The 16,825-nt window shown below is 36.5% G+C and overlaps 1 protein-coding gene and 1 long non-coding RNA gene across 3 annotated transcripts in view; one reads left to right on the plus strand and one right to left on the minus strand.

The window, feature by feature from the left end:
* TBCK (TBC1 domain containing kinase) overlaps positions 1 to 16,825 on the plus strand; it is a 206,151-nt gene that overhangs the window by 186,587 nt on the left and 2,739 nt on the right. For both annotated transcript variants that reach the window (XM_082729169.1, XM_082729170.1), the window contains exon 25: positions 747 to 906. In XM_082729169.1, the coding sequence (XP_082585295.1) occupies positions 747 to 906 (160 nt within the window). The remainder of the gene's footprint in view (positions 1 to 746; positions 907 to 16,825) is intronic.
* The window catches only part of LOC309863940, a 193,968-nt gene that overhangs the window by 165,599 nt on the left and 11,544 nt on the right, over positions 1 to 16,825 (minus strand). The gene's annotated exons all lie outside the window — the stretch shown is intronic.

Consider the following 16,825-nt stretch of genomic DNA (forward strand, 5'->3'; position numbering starts at 1 on the left):
TGCCCAGAGCCCAAGGCAAATACTTAACCATCTGAGCCATCCAGGCGCCCCTCAGGAAAATCTTCTTTAAATTTTCCACTCATCTTCTTCCTTTCTTCTTTCCATTCTGTTTTCATATTTAACTTTTTTTTTCTTAGCAGTACCTTGCTTCATTTAGATAAAATACTCACGTGAGCATTCAAGATGTTAAAAACCATCAAAAGTTCAGGGAGGGAAAAAAACAAAAACCAGAAGTAAAACCAAATGAATTACTGAAGTAATAATTAGTAAAAGCTTATTATGTGCATGCTAAAGAACATAGTCTACAAGTTAGGAGCACTCAAAACAAAAAGATGGACTGAGCCTCAAGGGTCTATTATTATAAAGAAGCTTATATAATGTGGAGGTAATAACTATTTTTCAGTTTAGTTACAATATTAGAATTTTCCTAAATGAGAGCAAATTGGTTAGGGGTTATCTCATATCAATTTGGGGCAACAATTTATGTTTTGTTTATGATTTTCAGAGGCATGAGCAAGGAGTGACCATTGTTAAGTTGGCTTCACTTGTCTTGCAAAATAAGCCAAATTAAACTTTGCTTGTATGACTAAACTACTTTTGCCTGCTCAGGGAATTTTTAAATCTGGTCTCTGTTTGTGTTTGATTTTTAACCTACTATCTTCTGCGAATCAATTCCCTCTGTGAGTTTCCCTCACGCACTCAAGTCTACACACAAATAAATGTTTTCCTTAATCTTTCCTTCTCAGTTTTATTCGGGGTCATATTTCAGGCAGCATCAACATTCCATTTAGTGCTGCCTTCACTGCAGAAGGGGAACTTACCCAGGGCCCTTTTACTGCTGTGCTCCAGAGCTTCAAAGGGAAGGTCATTGTCATCGTGGGGCATGTGGCAAAGCACACAGCAGAGGTAAGTAGACTTAGAAATGGCATATGAACATAATGATGTATTGTCTGCATGTCTATCATAATGGTTTGTCTAAGAGTATATTTCTTTAGGAGTTAGTCACAAATCAAATGAGCTTTGAAGTTCTGACTATATTCCTACACTGAAGAGTTTGTTCACCTTTTCCCAGTAAAAGAATTAACACTTCTCCTCAGTGTGCAATATGAAGATCAGTAATAAACTTAGAAAGAGCCAAATGATAGCCAAAGACGTTTTTGTTTTTGTTTTTGTTTTTGTTTTTGAACTTCTTTCTGAAAATTGCACAGAAGTAGCTTCAGTTCCTTCCATGGGAGAAGCACACTGAGGCTTGATTGGGAGCTCTGAAAGCTGATCATGATAGAATTTATTGGATCTGGGGATTTTGTTTACTATAGCCTCAAAGCTTTTTGATGATAGAGAATTCAGGAAGAATATCAACTTTCAGATATGAGGAATATATGAAGAAATAAGTCTTCCCTCTTCCCTAACTATGTTCTTAGCAAATTGAGTATAAAACAAAGAATAGCTTATGGAGGTCAAAAATATCAGTTATTTTTTATAAGAGATAAGTTGGAGAATATAGTTTGTTCTCTCTTTATCTCTCTGGCAAATAAATAAATCTTTTTAAAATGAATAAATAATCAATTACAAAGCATCTGTCATTTGTTATATGCAAAACCTATAACATGCTATAATCTATCATAATGCAAATAAATTTAAAAGTTCAAAATATGAAGGAAATCTGGAAGCATGAATATAGTTAAGTAATAACAATATATGATAAAAAAGTAATACATGAAGAGCCATCACATTATGAATAAATTAGCCAATGTCTTCAAACTGCATGGTCATTAGTGCTTATAGACAACAATGACTGAACAGATTGTATATTCAGCTATTCATGCTTCAGTCCAACATCAGGAAATTATTTTTGAGAAACAAATTAAGTATTTGTATAGAGATGTATCTTAAAAGTTTTTCTCACCATGGGACTAGAAAGAACTTCAGTTATTTATTTGCTTATGCTGTTCCATCATCTTTTTATCTACTCTTCAGATCTGTATGACTTTACTAATGCTTCCCCATGACCACTGCATAGAAGCATCTCAATTTAAAATCTGTTTACTGGAATTCTATGTATCCATGGTTGTGGATAGGCTTTATTTGCTCCACCTTTATTGGATCTCCACACTTCTTCACCCTGTTCTCTGCCTCAGGAGGCTGGCTTCCATGTTCTCTGGCTTCAAGCTTTTGAGCTAATGGGGAGTTCTGACAAGTTACCAGAGGGAAATAGTCAAGAATATTTATCCCCCTGTATTCTTCACTCAAAAATTATCTCAAGTTTGCTATATTCTTCTATTGAAGGTTAACACTTGTCTCCAGAAAGCCTTCTCTAACTACTCCCTTTTTCCAGCTGCTAATTTCTTTGGCTCTAAGGATGAAGAAAATATGCAAATGACCAATAAACCCATGAAAAGATACTTGACATCATTGGTCTTTAGTGAAATGCAAATCAAAAGCACAGTGAGATACCACCCAACTGTTGGCAAGGATATGGAGAAATTGGAAAGAAATTCTAGGCTGGTAGGAATGTAAAATGATGCACCTTCTATTGAAATCACTTTAGGAGTTTGGCAATTCCTTCAAAACATAAATGTAGTATTACATTATGACCAGCAATTCCATTCTTATGTAAATACCCAACAAAATAGAAAACAAGAGCTCAAACAGATCATACTTGTATGCCAGTGTCTATAGCACCACTATAGCCAAAAGGTAGAATCAACCCAAGTATCTATCAACAGATGAATGAATAAACAGAATGTGGTATATACATATAGTGTAATATTATTCAGCCTTAAAAAAGAATGAAGTTCTGATATATGCTACAACATGGATGAACCGTAAAAACATCATGATAAGTTGGAATAAGCCAAACACTAAAGGACAAATATTCTTTGATTCCACTTAAATGGACCATCTAGAATAGGCAAATTCATGGAGACAGAAAGTAAATTAGTGTTCTAATGGGCTGAGAGAGGAGAGAATGGGAGTTTTTCTTAATCCGTACAGAGTTTCTCTTTGGGATGATAAGAAATTTTGGAAATAACTACTGGTGACAATTGTACACTATTGTGAATGTACCCAATGCCACTGAATTGTACACCTAAAATGGTTAAAATAGCAATTTTTGAAAAGTTCGAGGGTTTAATATGTTCAGACTATCCTACTGTCACAGTTCATCTGAGCCCTACAATTTTTGGTCATACAGTAGTATAGATTCTTTCATAAGAGCTCTTCTGATCAGGGCTCATCTTTTCCCCTTGTTAGTATTGAAACACACACACATGCGTGTGCGTGTGCACACACTCACACACATGATTTTCAAGCAAGTAAGGTTTTCTTCTGAGTTGAAATCAGTGCACTGCAGCTGGCAGAGTCCTATTTTGAAAGATTAAGAGAGTCCCAGTTGAATACTGTGAAAAGGAAGTAGAGGTGCCAATTCTAGTTAGCATAGTTACAGATTATCTTTGCAAAAGTTTATGGTTTCTGTGCCAAACCCATATTTGGACTAGGGAATTTTTTACTCACGAAACAGTAGATGCTGATGTAATTTTCCCAATTTTACATCTTCTGTTGCAATCTAATAAAAGAGCTAGACTGAAATGCAACAAATAAAAATATTAAGTAAAATAGACTATAGCTCAATAAAAGAAAAGGGTCCTTAATATTCAATTTAACAAGTAGCAAAATATCATTGAGCAACTGCACGAAAGGAAAAAAATGAGCCACTTATCTAGTGTGTGACAGTATTAAAATCATCTGACTTAAAAATTAGAACCAGAGTGTCTTTTGTAATACAAATATGAAAGATTTACTCTATAATGGTCAAGTGTTTTGAATATATTGTCTAAAATGACATAGGAGAAAGCAAAATAGATCTGAGAATTATAGCTTATTTGTGTACCTGACTAACTATAATTGGAAGATACATGATCCCATTTTACTTATGTATTCACTATTTCCTGTAATTACAACTGATTAGCAATTTATTGGTTTCTTTGTAATTATCACTTCATAAGTCTCTTGTATTTGGCCTAGCTACCATGCTAAATAACACGAGGAAACCTTTAGAATTTAACATTTCTTAGCTAGCTAAAACATTGCTTTCCCCTGAACAGGGCAAAAAAGGAAGACTACAACTCTCCTAATTTAGAGTACCACATAGGACTTCTCCAAGTCATACTGAATCTCACTTGTCAGTTAATCTTTAACTCACCTTATACTTACAGGTTAAATAAAGAAGTGAGCTATTATATAATCAAGCACATCCAGATATTCTGAGAACAATGTCAGGTCAGCATCAAGGAATGTCAGTTAGTCTCAAGTGAGTTAAGTAAAGTCCTAAGTCTCTGAGTTGTATACTACTGCTCCAAGGGTGGGTCAGATTTTGTGTTGATCCTTGCTGCTATGTGACTAAGTTTAATTTGACAAGCTAAAAAAATGCAGACTGTATGTATTTGTAGGGTTAATGGGAGTAGGAAGACCACTCTATCAAAACAAGTGTAAAGTCAATTCAGGCTTCATGTAACATTTGAAATGAGAAAGATGGTAAGGTCTCATTCTTATCTCACTGCAGAAATAATCATCTTTTTAAAACTCACATGAGAGGGGCACCTCGGTGGCTCAGTAGGTTAGGCCTCTGCCTTCGGCTCAGGTCATGATCTCAGGGTCCTGGAATCAAGCCCCACATCAGGCTCTCTGCTCAACGGGGAGCCTGCTTCCCCCTCTCTCTCTGCCTACTTGTGATCTCTGTCTCTGTGTCAAATAAATAAATAAAATAATCAATCAATCAATAAATAAATAAATAATAAAAAATAAAAATAAAACTCACATGAGAAACTGCATCTTCAATTGCTAAACCTGAATTCGATTTCTTGGGCAGAGAAGGAAAACATACCAGCATGATCTGTACAGAAAGTACCATAAAGGATAACTCTTATGAAACTGACATGTGCTGAATTAATCTCAGAGCTCATGTACAAATCTGTATATATTCAGATCAATAGGGGGAGGCAGAGATAAATCCATCATTCAAATTACAGATTAAATGAACTCACAAGAAGGAGCATTGTTATATCCTTGAGCAGATTACTCACATTAAAGGAAATTTTTATTTTTAACATTTACAGATATTACCTAAGGAAATATATATGGGTTGTTTTGATACAGCAACCATTTCACTACCCCACTCCCAACCCAAGTTCAATGTCTCATGTATCTCCATCATATTTTTCTTTCCCAGAAGTAAATTATAATATTTAAGGAGAATGTTAACACCACATTGTTAAACCACCGCATGCTTTAATGTGTTAGTGGTTACTTTTTTTCTTCCCTGTGGGGCAAGAATGTAGTGAGATCCAACTCTAGGGCTAGTGGTGACTGTCAGACTAGAAAATGGCCAACAACAGGGACCGGAACAAAATGAAAGTTAGTGTTTCTCTATCTTTAGAAAGTTCTTAAGAAAAACTGTAAACCTCATATTGCTGTGTTAGTCACTGAAATGTGTAAGACTTTATAAATAATTACCCTGACTGGATTATATTTTGTGTTTATAAGACCACTAAAATTTTATCCCTGCCAGTGCACCACATTCAAAAGGTTATCTAAGAAAGAAACTGAAGGAATCTTTGCATTTCACTTGGTCTTGTCAACCCTTTGGGAAATATTAGGAACATCTTGTCTTTCGCTTAAAATGGTATACTCTTGGCATAAAATCAGTGCTTTCCTTTTGTCATCAAAAGAAATATTCAGGAGCAGGCGCTCCTGGGTGGCTCAGTCCTTAAGTGTCTGCCTTTGGCTCAGGTCATGATCCCAAAGTCACGGGATCAAGCCCCACGTTGGGCTCTCTGCTCGGCAGGGAGCCTTCTTCTCCCTTTCCCACTCCCCCTGCTGCTGTTCCCTTTCTTGCTGTGTGTCTCTCTGTCAAATAAATAAATAAAATCTTAAAAAAAAATTATTCATCTGAGAACATAAGAGCCAGTGGCAATAATAAGCCATGTGCACTATTATTGATACTATTCTTTCCTTTAAAACAAAACAAAGCCAAATAAAACAAAACAAAATAGAAAAGAGTCAAACATATATTTCTGAGTAACAGTTGATTCAGAAACATAGATGAGAGATGACTTTTGGGAAGGTTCCATGACCGAACAACGTGAGTACCTGATACTTTCTACATGTGGCATGTAGGAATTAAATTTATAATATGGCATCTGTTATCAACTGCAGATAATCAGATCTGTAATAGGAAACCATGACATTGCAGCTATATTTTTATATAAGAGAACAGTCCAGTTGTGTTTATTCAGCCTTCCCCGTAGGCCAGGGGTATTTGGTTTGGGAATGTTAGGTTGGAAGTCAGTCTGTACTGCAGTGATGGGAGGCTTCCACACTCTCAGCCCATGGCAAGAGTGCTCACAGGGGACCAGGTGACTGAAAACACTTTCAGCCAATTCAGTATGTGTTATCCCCATAGTAAACTTCTCTGGCTCCAGATATCTACCTAGTTCTTCAGATCAGTATAATAATATTAAACCACTTTGTATGAGATCTCTTACCAGTCAGAAAATGTATTAGGCCTCTTTATATTGTACCTTAAGCATTCTGGTGAAGAATGGGAAGTGAATTTCTTTTATGAGTTCCAAATATGCAAGGAATTCTTTCTTGGTCTTGTTAGACACATAAGCACTGGCTATCGTTAAACTTGGCATTCTTCCTGGCTTATTCTTCACCTTCTTGTCAGCAAATGTTTTGGTCTGTGGGTTTACATCAGATTATAAGGAAACATTTTAGATATTAATGTGGCTTGAACACACTAGACATAATATGATGCTTACAAGTAACAGTGAAACGTCTTCTGTATAGCTCTGCATTTATTAAATGTTGGGGGATAACTTACTTTAAAAGACCACCCAGCTACAACCTGCCCGATAGAGTCCCAGTTCTCATAGCTTTTCAAAGGTTTTGTGAAGTAAAAAGCAGTGTGGAAGTTGTAGTAAAGAAAGACCTAAGACACGTAACCAGACTTTGTTTTTTAAACATCTCCATTGGATGTATTATGTGTGCAAAATACACATAAAAAGAGGGAACTCATTTCAAGTTTTTAGGAAAAACTGCCAAGTCATCATCTGAATCTTGTGATCTCTGGCACCTATATTCATGACCTGTCCCAAGATGAAAGTTATCTTGTCTTAGTATGTGTTATTCTACATACCCACCCTGTCCTCCACAGTTTAATTAATTACTCCTTACCACAGGAATGTTCTAGCTGAATAACAAACTAACCATAGTTGCCCTCCCGCTTGACCTACAGGTTGGAACTTGGCCATGATCCATCAGAGCTCTAACTGTTTTGAATCTGAGTTTTTATGGTATACATTCTTTTCAGAGCATAGTATACTGTATGTAATATGACCAGTGGTTGAGACACAGTATGGGTTTACTGTTCTCAGTTGTCTAGTGTAAACGTAAGTTGATAAATGATTGTTGCTGAAATTCTGGTCCCAAATATCACAGATCAAAGGAAAATGTACCACGAGGCTCAGTAGAGCTCCTAACATATGGTGGTATTAGATGGTGGAATTTTATCAGAAGAGGCTTAGCGTCTGATATGAGTCAGTATGCTTTTTTTCTGTTAGAATAAGAACTGTTTTCAAAAAACAAAAACAAACAAAAAACAACTTTATGTCGTGTCTAAAAACATTTTCTCCTATTTTCTTACTGTCAACTTCAAAAAAATGTTCCACATAGCCATTCCTAAGAGGGCTTGTTTGAAATTAAAGCTATTGTTAAACTTAATCTGTAAATCTAGAGGAAGACCCCAGGTACCATACGGATAAACACTAGGTTCCTATTACCATATGGATAAACACTATCAATTCTCATAAATTAAAAATTAAATAGATTAGTATAAAGGAAAACTTCTAAACCAAGAGTCCATCATGACTTTTAGAAAGTCTTTGAACTAATTAAAATTACCTATAAAATGTTATAATAGTGTGTCATTTTTTGAAAGAGACTAGACCCCTAGCTTTCATCTAATTGCTGAAAGTATATGTAACCTAGTAAACAGTAAAAGTTACTAGTATACCTTCTGCTCTATTATAAACAGTTCATCATAAACACTGTAAAGCCTACCTTACAATCCATTTGGGGACAAATATGCTGTTTAAGTTTAAATCTGTACAATTGTGAGGTGACATAAATGACTCTCCTATTAATGGATCAACATGGGGAAGAGGAAGAGAGGAAAGAAGGAAACTAGCTTATACATACGCTATCTAATTTAATCCTCCCAACAACACGGTAGTATGCTATTCAAGTGTATTATAATTACATATTTAACAGGTGAGGACACTAAGGCCAAAAATGCTGAGTTATTTACCCAAGTTCCCATTGCTAACCAGTGGCAGAATCCTGATTCAAACTGTGCTAACTACAAAGTTTCTACACTGTTCTCCATACCACCCAGGCTGTTTGAATGAAATGATGAGTTATTTCACATTCTTGACTAATGACAACAAATTATATAGAAAATTATTATTTGTCCTACCACCCTGCTAGCTAGGTCTGGAATTCCCTCATCCCTACTACCCCCCTGTCCTAAGTCGGTTCACCGTAGCTCAGGCCTGACTCACCACAACTTCCAATGCCTCTAACTGCAATCCCCTTCCCCCAGTTTTACCCCACAACTAAGGTGAGCTTTTTGAAATGTAAATCGGATCCTTGTCAAAATGCTTCTGTGACATTTTGTTGCCTTCAGAATAAAATTCAAATCCTACTCACCATCTGTAAGGCCTTCATGATCTGGACTCTGCTTTGTGTTCCAAGTTCATCCCTCACTACTCTTTCCTCACCCTCTTAGATTCCAGCCATAATTAACTACCTGTAGTTCCTATCTCTTGTCTTTTTGTATTTGGAGCATTCTTCCCACTTCTGTTCACCTGGGGAATTCCCATTTGTCTTAAATAGCTGTTTATATAAAGAACTATTTCTTAACTCCAGGTCTTGTACTAAATACCCTTCCCAAGTGCTCATATCTTTTAGTTTTGTAATGACATTGGGACGATTATAATATATAGAATTTCTGTGTGCATTAGATAAGAACCCATCCTTCCTTTAGTGAGCGCAGTACCACATAAGGGCACAAAGTTTGGAAAGGAGAGGATGGGCTACATTTCATGCTCCACTTACCCCTTTTTTCAGGTTCTCTCATGCAATGCACAATTTGTACAACCATGTATGATGGCTCTATATAGCATTTATCAAATGGTATTTTAATTGCCTCTTCCCTTCTCTGCATCTCCAACTAAACTCCAAGCTCGTTGAGGACAAGGATTATATTATATTCATTGTTGTACCCCTGGTTCCTGGCATCGTGCTTTTGAAGTAGAAAGCACCAATAAATATTTGATGTTTGAATTGATGACTAAGTTAATGAATGAACACATGAAAAATAATAGTTTGCTGTAGACTGCACATTTGTAGAAATCAGTGAAAAGAGAAAGACAAAAGAAAAAATACTAATATCAGCTACTAGTTTAATTCAAGACAACAAACATTAAGTGCTTACATGATGGAACTATTATGAGAAAACAGAAAGGAGAAAGGCATAGTCCTTTGCCCTCAAAAAACTTACAATCTAGTTAGAAAGATAAGATAAGACGTGTGCACAACCAATTAAAACTCAAAGCAGAATGTAGTATGGGCTATGTGAAGTTTATAATTAAAGTTCTAGAAAATCAATGAGAAGGAAGAAATTTCTTCCAGTTAAATGAAGGGTCTCTAAATCTTCATGAAGAAGATATAACAGACCTTGAATTATGAGTAGAATTTCAGTAAGGAAATGTTGGGAGGAGGGCATGCTCAGGAAGGAACATTCCAGGCAAAGGAAATAGCACATGCTGATTGGAAAGCACAGAGCTTCTTTGAAGAGCTACAGACAAGCTGGAAAGCTAGAAGAGTCTGGAAGTAGATGGCCTTGAATGCTATACTAAGGAGTTTACATGTAATAGTGAGGCACTTTTAAAGGTTTTTAAGAAGGAAAGTAATACTAAGCTGTATTTTAGAAAGTCATTTGGCAAATTACTTTTAGTGTCTTCCCTCTCCTTTGCCCTTGATCCCAATAAAATAGAAATTTTTAAACACCAAAAACCAGAGACCAGTCAAAGAATTTCACTCTCTCTGTATTCCCAGTTTATTCCAATGCTAGGTTCTTCTCAGTTTCTACCTTTATACCAATCTTGTCTCAAGCTTGCAATCTCCTGCTGTCTAAATAGTTTGTAAGCCCCCTCTTAGCAAAGCTCTCATGGATCTGAGAAAAGGAAATCAGAGTTTGTCTGAGATTGATAGCCAAAGTCCTGCAACTTTCAAAAGGACATTGGGGAAATGGCCTCACTGTTTTTGTCATGTGATTCAAGGCATCTGGTAACATTCTGTCACTATCTTTTCTTACTTTATTCAGGACACTAAGAGACAATCTTCTCATTAATCTTTAACTTACGTGTTAATAAATGCATGTATTTATAAAATGAGTAAATAAGCATAAATCTAAAATGAAGAATTTCTTTTGTCCTTAAAATATAAAGAAATTTTAGACTTAATATTATCAAAATGAAATTTTCAGTAAGGACTTTTTGGGAACTATATGTTGTCCTTCCTGACTATAGAGAAGCAAGATATTCCTTGGAAAGGATCCATAGATCTTGAGTCACCTTGCTTAATGGCAATCCCCCTCAGGAAGGAAAACATCTCTATACAATAGTGTTAGGGTCTCAGGATTTCCTGAGGGCCTCCATATTGCTCTGTGTAGGCAGCAGAGTGCCAAGCAAATGGAAAAGGAAAAAACTAAAAGCACAAGAACCAGTTAGGAACTAATCCAAGAGTAATTAGGATCTAAAATGGAGTAGGAGCAGAGGAATGGAAAAGAAGGAATGAATCCAAGACAATCGCAGAGAGAACTGACACAGCTTTATACCTAAATGAACATGGAGCCAAAGTCAAAAGTCAAAAATATACCTTGGCTAATTGAATTTAAACTTTTAAAAAAGTCTTTTTTTAAGTCAAAGATAACTTTAAAATTTCCAGATTGGGTTTTTGGGGAGGTTGCTGATACCTTTAATAGAGATTAGGAAGAGAAAGTCGATTTGGAGGGAGTCTGATGAATTTTGGACATACTGAGTTTAAAGTGCTAATAGGAAATGAGGACTAAAACATCAATTGAGGATTTAGAGGTTTAGACTAGAATTCGGAGAATTAAAACAGGATGTGTAAACACATAGAATCCTTCTACTTATGAAATAAGCACTTAGTATTTTACAATACAGAAAAAAGTAGAGTTTTCTTTCTTATAATTAAATATAATAGCTTATAAATGCATCATTCCAGAATAGAAGACAAATTCCAGCTGATGGGCTCAACAACAGACTGTCAAAAGACCATTAAAATATATAACTAAATTTTATTTCAGGAAATTGTAAAAATCCATTGTCTCCATTATAAACTAGCTTATAATTTTTTTTAAAAAATTGCTTTAGTGCACATGATTGGTAGAAGAGATCAACAAAAAAAACAAGAGACCAAAGGAAGATGGAAGGGGAAGAAAGGAAAACACCATTTGACATGTGCACCATGGGCCTTCAGAAAGTTGTTTTTAAAGATTTGTTTATTTATTTGAGAGAGAGAGAGCGCACGTACTAGTGAGTGGGGTTGGGGGGAATGAAGAGGGAGAGAGAGAGAATCTTAAGCAGACTCACTGCTAAGCACAGAGCCCAACTCAGGACTTTATCTCACTGACCTGAGATCATGACCTGAGCTGAGAATTTTGAAAAGAGGAAGGTATAATTAAATATGTCAGATGATGCTGATGGGTAAAGTAAGATTCAAGGTGAGTCTTTAAAATTGGATTTGGCAGTGTAACAAAGTGGAGATTGTTGCTGACCTTTCTAAGAGTATTTTAGGGGAGTGATGGAGACAAAAATCTTGGAGTAGATTCAAGAGAGAATAGGCTTTCTGCAAAGAAATGAAGAGATAAAACAAATGTATAGATTACAGGAAACTTAAAAGCCATACTTCAGTCATAATGTGTGAACCTTGTTTGGATCCTGATGCAAATAAAAATATTGTAAATATAGATAAGTGGGGCATGGGGGGATGGGTGGATAGATGGATGGATGGATGAATGCAAAGATGACATTTATCAAGCAATTGGAAATGTGAATACTTACTAAATCAAAGGATTATTGTTAATATTTTATAGATGTATAATGATACTGTGGTTATATTTTTAAGTATTTTTGTTTCAAGGATACATATCGATGTACAAAATGATATATGAGATTTACCTCAAAATAATGGTTGTAGTCAAGAGGAGTGAATGGAAGGAGCAAATGAAATAAATTATCTGAGCTGTAATTACTGAAACTGGGTTTTGGGTACATAGGGGCTCATTATATTTTTGAATTTTTTTAATAAAAAAGGTAAAGAGAGAATGGGGACACATAAGATAGAGATAGAAACTATATAGGCAACAGAAAATTAAAACTACAACTATTTAGAAAAAAACTACAATTATTTATATATTTACTTATACAACACAAACTATTAAAAATGTTTTTTTAAGATACAGTCTTATATACAACATAGTATGGATTGTGGATATCCCAGACACCATTAGGATAGCTATCCTTAACAAAACAAACATGGATTTAATAAAATTTAATTAATAAATCCTAGGCCTTATATTGGCTGTTTATATACATTCTCCCATTTTTTCCTTATTGCATAAATAACCATTTTACAGTATATAACATTGTACATTAATACCCTGGAGTTAACAGTTCTGTTCCTTGCTTGTCACAAGTGCCTATGGTAAGGTGTAAGATGATTGCTGACCTTATGTTCACCTTCTTGCTTTTGCTCTGCTGCGGACTTTACGCCTGTGAGTCAAATGAGAGTGTAATTACTGCTTAGTTGTTATTGGATGTTATTACTATGAAAACCAGTTATGCACCTTATTTAGTACTCTCTTTTCAGCATTAATGAGATATAACTGATACATAGGAATTATATATATATTAAAAGTATACAACTTGATGTTTTGGTATATGTATGCATTATAAAATAATCACCACAATCAAACAAATTAACATGTCATCACCTCACATAATCAGCATTTTCTTTCTTTTTCTTCTTAGCAAATTTTCGGCAAACAATATAGTATTATTATACTTGTAACTGTAATTGCCATGTTGGACTTTAGGTCCCTAGGACTTCATCTTGCATAACTGGGCCTTTGTACCCTTTGGCCAACATCTGTCCATCTCCTCTCTCTAACCCCTTCACCCCTAGCAACCACCATTCTACTCTCTGCTTCTATGACTCTGACTATTTTTGATTCCACATATCAGCAAAATCATGCAGTATTTGTCCTTATGTGTCTGGTTTATATCATATAGCATAATGTTCTCTAGCTATACCCTTGATATCCCAAATGGCAGGAGTTTCTTTTTTATGGCTCAATAATATTCCCATGTGTGTTCATGTGTGTGTATCCATTATCCATCAATGGGCATAGGTTATTTCCTTATCTTGACTACTGTGACTAGTTTTGCAATGAACTTGGGAGTATAGATACCAAAATCCAGATTTCATTTCCTTTAGGTACATACTTAGAAGTTGGATTGCTGGATCATATAGTTGTTCTATTTTTAGTTTTTTAAAGAGCCTCCACACTGTCTTCCATAATGGCCAAACCAATATACATTCCTACTAAATGCATACAAGGGCTCCCTTAAGTAACTTATTTAAGAAGGTAAACTTATGTAGTACTTTAAGGAAAATAAACATTAGTGTGTTAATTATAAAATATCTAAATACAGAGACTAGCAGAAGGTGGAACACTTATCTCAGTTATGGAAAGAACACAAGGATTGAAACAAAAATGACATTTCAAAATTATACTTGACTGTATAATCCAGGGAAAAGATCAGTGGCATATTAGGTAAATCATTCTTAACTTTTCCTAGTACTCCTTGTCACAGCTCTCATGTTTCTAACTGGGAGCACTGAGATGACCCCTTCAAGTGATCAAGACCTCAGAATTTATTAATGACCTCAGAATTTTTAAAATAATCAGGATAAGACAGCACTTGGGTTATTTTTAACCCAAGGCCACACTGTACTCTAGATTTGGAAATAATCCCATATTCTGTTTCTCTTCTTACCTCATCCCACACTTACAGAGTTGTCCAGCCAAACTTAGAAATAGGTACATAATTTGTGAGTACCAGTCCAGTACCAACCAGAAATATAGTACCAGAGATATTAAATGGACACCATATTTTCAGAATTGCTGAAGAGGATACGTAGGACTAATACAACATCAGCCTCACAACCATAAAACCAAGAAAATAAAATTACTACAGCTATTCATTACAGGATAATTTGCCAGTTCCCTTATTCAGTTCTATGCCCAACCAAAAGTAATATATCCATGTCCCAAGTTTAGCAATATTTGGAGGGAAAGGAATGGACAAATAAAATGGAAGAGAGAAAAGGACCTCCGTTTGAGCTTCACCAGACTGTTAGTTAGTTCATGGTAATTGTCCAGTTCCCAAAACAAACTTAAAACTCACGAGGCCAAAAGTTTCCCATCAAAAAATTTAATTGTCCTGCAATGTGCTCCTTTCAGAATCTTGCAGAAGCCAAATTTTCTTAGCTGCCTGTGGATTCTACCCAAGCCTGTGACCCAGGACACCCAGTGAGAAACAACATGATCCTGTTCTCTGCTTCTCTTAAATCTTACCCATACTCAGCCTTAATTTCTTGGCCTTAGTTATGCTATACCACTCTGTGGCAGATCAAAATATCCCTTTCCTCCACTCATTCTCCTCCTATAACAGATCTTGACTTCCACTGGGCAAACATGCCAGCCTCTTAATCCAAGTTAAGATGAAAGAGAAAAACAAAAAGGAGCGCCACCCACAAGAGCCTGCCACTCTCAGACAGTGCTCTTTTGAGGTGTGTCTACCTAAGCCCTAGAAATGAAAAGAACAACCAGATTCTCCTAACCAGAGGAATGACAAAAATGCAAGAGCTTTGCCTTTTCCACATGGGAGTACTTCCCACAAGAAATGCAGCTGTCCCTGCCATCTCTGAGTCCCAAAATCCTATCCCACCAAATATCAGATCCTGCCAGCTCCACATGGGATGTTGACCTATAGATCTCAGCTGGTTGTGCAGTTGGAAGAACCCCATTCTTTACACGTAGGACTTGGTCTCACAAATTCCAGCCATCCAAACATGCCAGCCTCTTTAGCGCAAGGTGACTTGCTCTCCACATGGGACTATACTTACTAAAATTGCATCTTGAGGTCTCAGACAAACCTCACCAGCAAATGAATCCCATTATCTAATAAAATTATTCTCAATGCTGGCTACACAATAGAATAACCCAGGAAACTTCAAAATAAGCAGATAAAGAACCTGATGTTGGGGCGATAGCCAGAAAAAATTCTACTTATTACTGATCTGGAGTGGGTCTGGGTATCATTGTTGACTAAAAAAGCACCCAGCTGAGTCTGACAGATCCAAAAACCACTGGTCCAATATGACATCCTGCCACTTCTGCCAAGGATATTGCTCAGTGAGTCTAGGTTTGTGACTTCTGTTTGAAGTCCGGCCTCTCCCAAAGCTGCAGCTGCAGGCTACTCTAGATTCTTTTTTTTTTTTTTTTAAGAGATTTTATTTATTTATTTGACAGAGAGAGAGAGATCACAAGTAGGCATAGAGGTAGGCAGAGAGAGAGGGGGAAGCAGGCTCCCTGCTGAGCAGAGAGCCCGATGTGGGTCTCGATCCCAGGACTCTGAGATCATGGCCTGAGCCAAAGGCAGAGGCTTTACCCCACTGAGCCACCCAGGTGCCCCTACTCTAGATTCTTAATCACCAAAGTCCAGTACCCTATATGTTAACACCCTAAAGCTGCCAAAGCCCTGCCAGATGAAGAGTGAAAGATGGATGAAACCCAGAACTCTATGTGCCTGGTTCTCCTGTGCTCCACCACCTGTCTTCTCCATGAGTGGTGTGGCTTTTTTCACATGGAAACCACGCCGGACATTCACAGCCCTTTCTTCCCTCCCTAACCTGTCAGGCTATAGCCACAGAGAACACAACTGTAGCTATCGCATCTAAGTTCCCACTCCCTTCAGAAGTCAATAAAAGAGGGATGGGAGGGAGGAACAGCTTCCTTTAACCCCTGTTAAGTTCAGAGGTACCCCAAACTTCTACTTGTATAATCACCTACTACTTGAGGTTATTTGTTCCTATCTCCTCCACTGATCTATAAGCACTGAAAAAACTGGAACAGTGCATGGTACTCAGTAAGTACTCACTAAAATGTTTGATCAGTGAATGAATGAATGAAGAGGAAATGCTGCCATGGTAGGGGTGGAAAAGATCCAGTCATGCTTTCACTGTTAGACCTCCTATTTAACATGAGTACTTGCAACCACAAGCAGAGCAGAACTCAAAATCCTAAACTGAAAACTCAACATTGGCTCTTTGTCTTTACTTAAGCACAGCCTTGCTTTTCAAGGCACCAAAACATTTGCCATCTCCTTGTATTCTGCTTCTACTTTTCTTCTTAGACCTCCCACATAGCAATTGTTCCAAAGTGCTCTCTTCTGCCTGCTTTGCCTTCACCATTTCCAGCTCAACGGCAGACTAGTTGTTATTTCCCTCCTTAAAATAATCATGGGAACTCTTTCTAGCTCTACAGCATAGTGTCAGAGAGATTAACTTAAATGTAACTTAAAAGTCCTTCCTTCCTTGCTTTCTGACTTCT

The sequence above is a fragment of the Mustela nivalis genome (genome assembly GCF_964662115.1).
Source record: "Mustela nivalis genome assembly, chromosome: 4".
NCBI lineage: Eukaryota > Metazoa > Chordata > Mammalia > Carnivora > Mustelidae > Mustela > Mustela nivalis.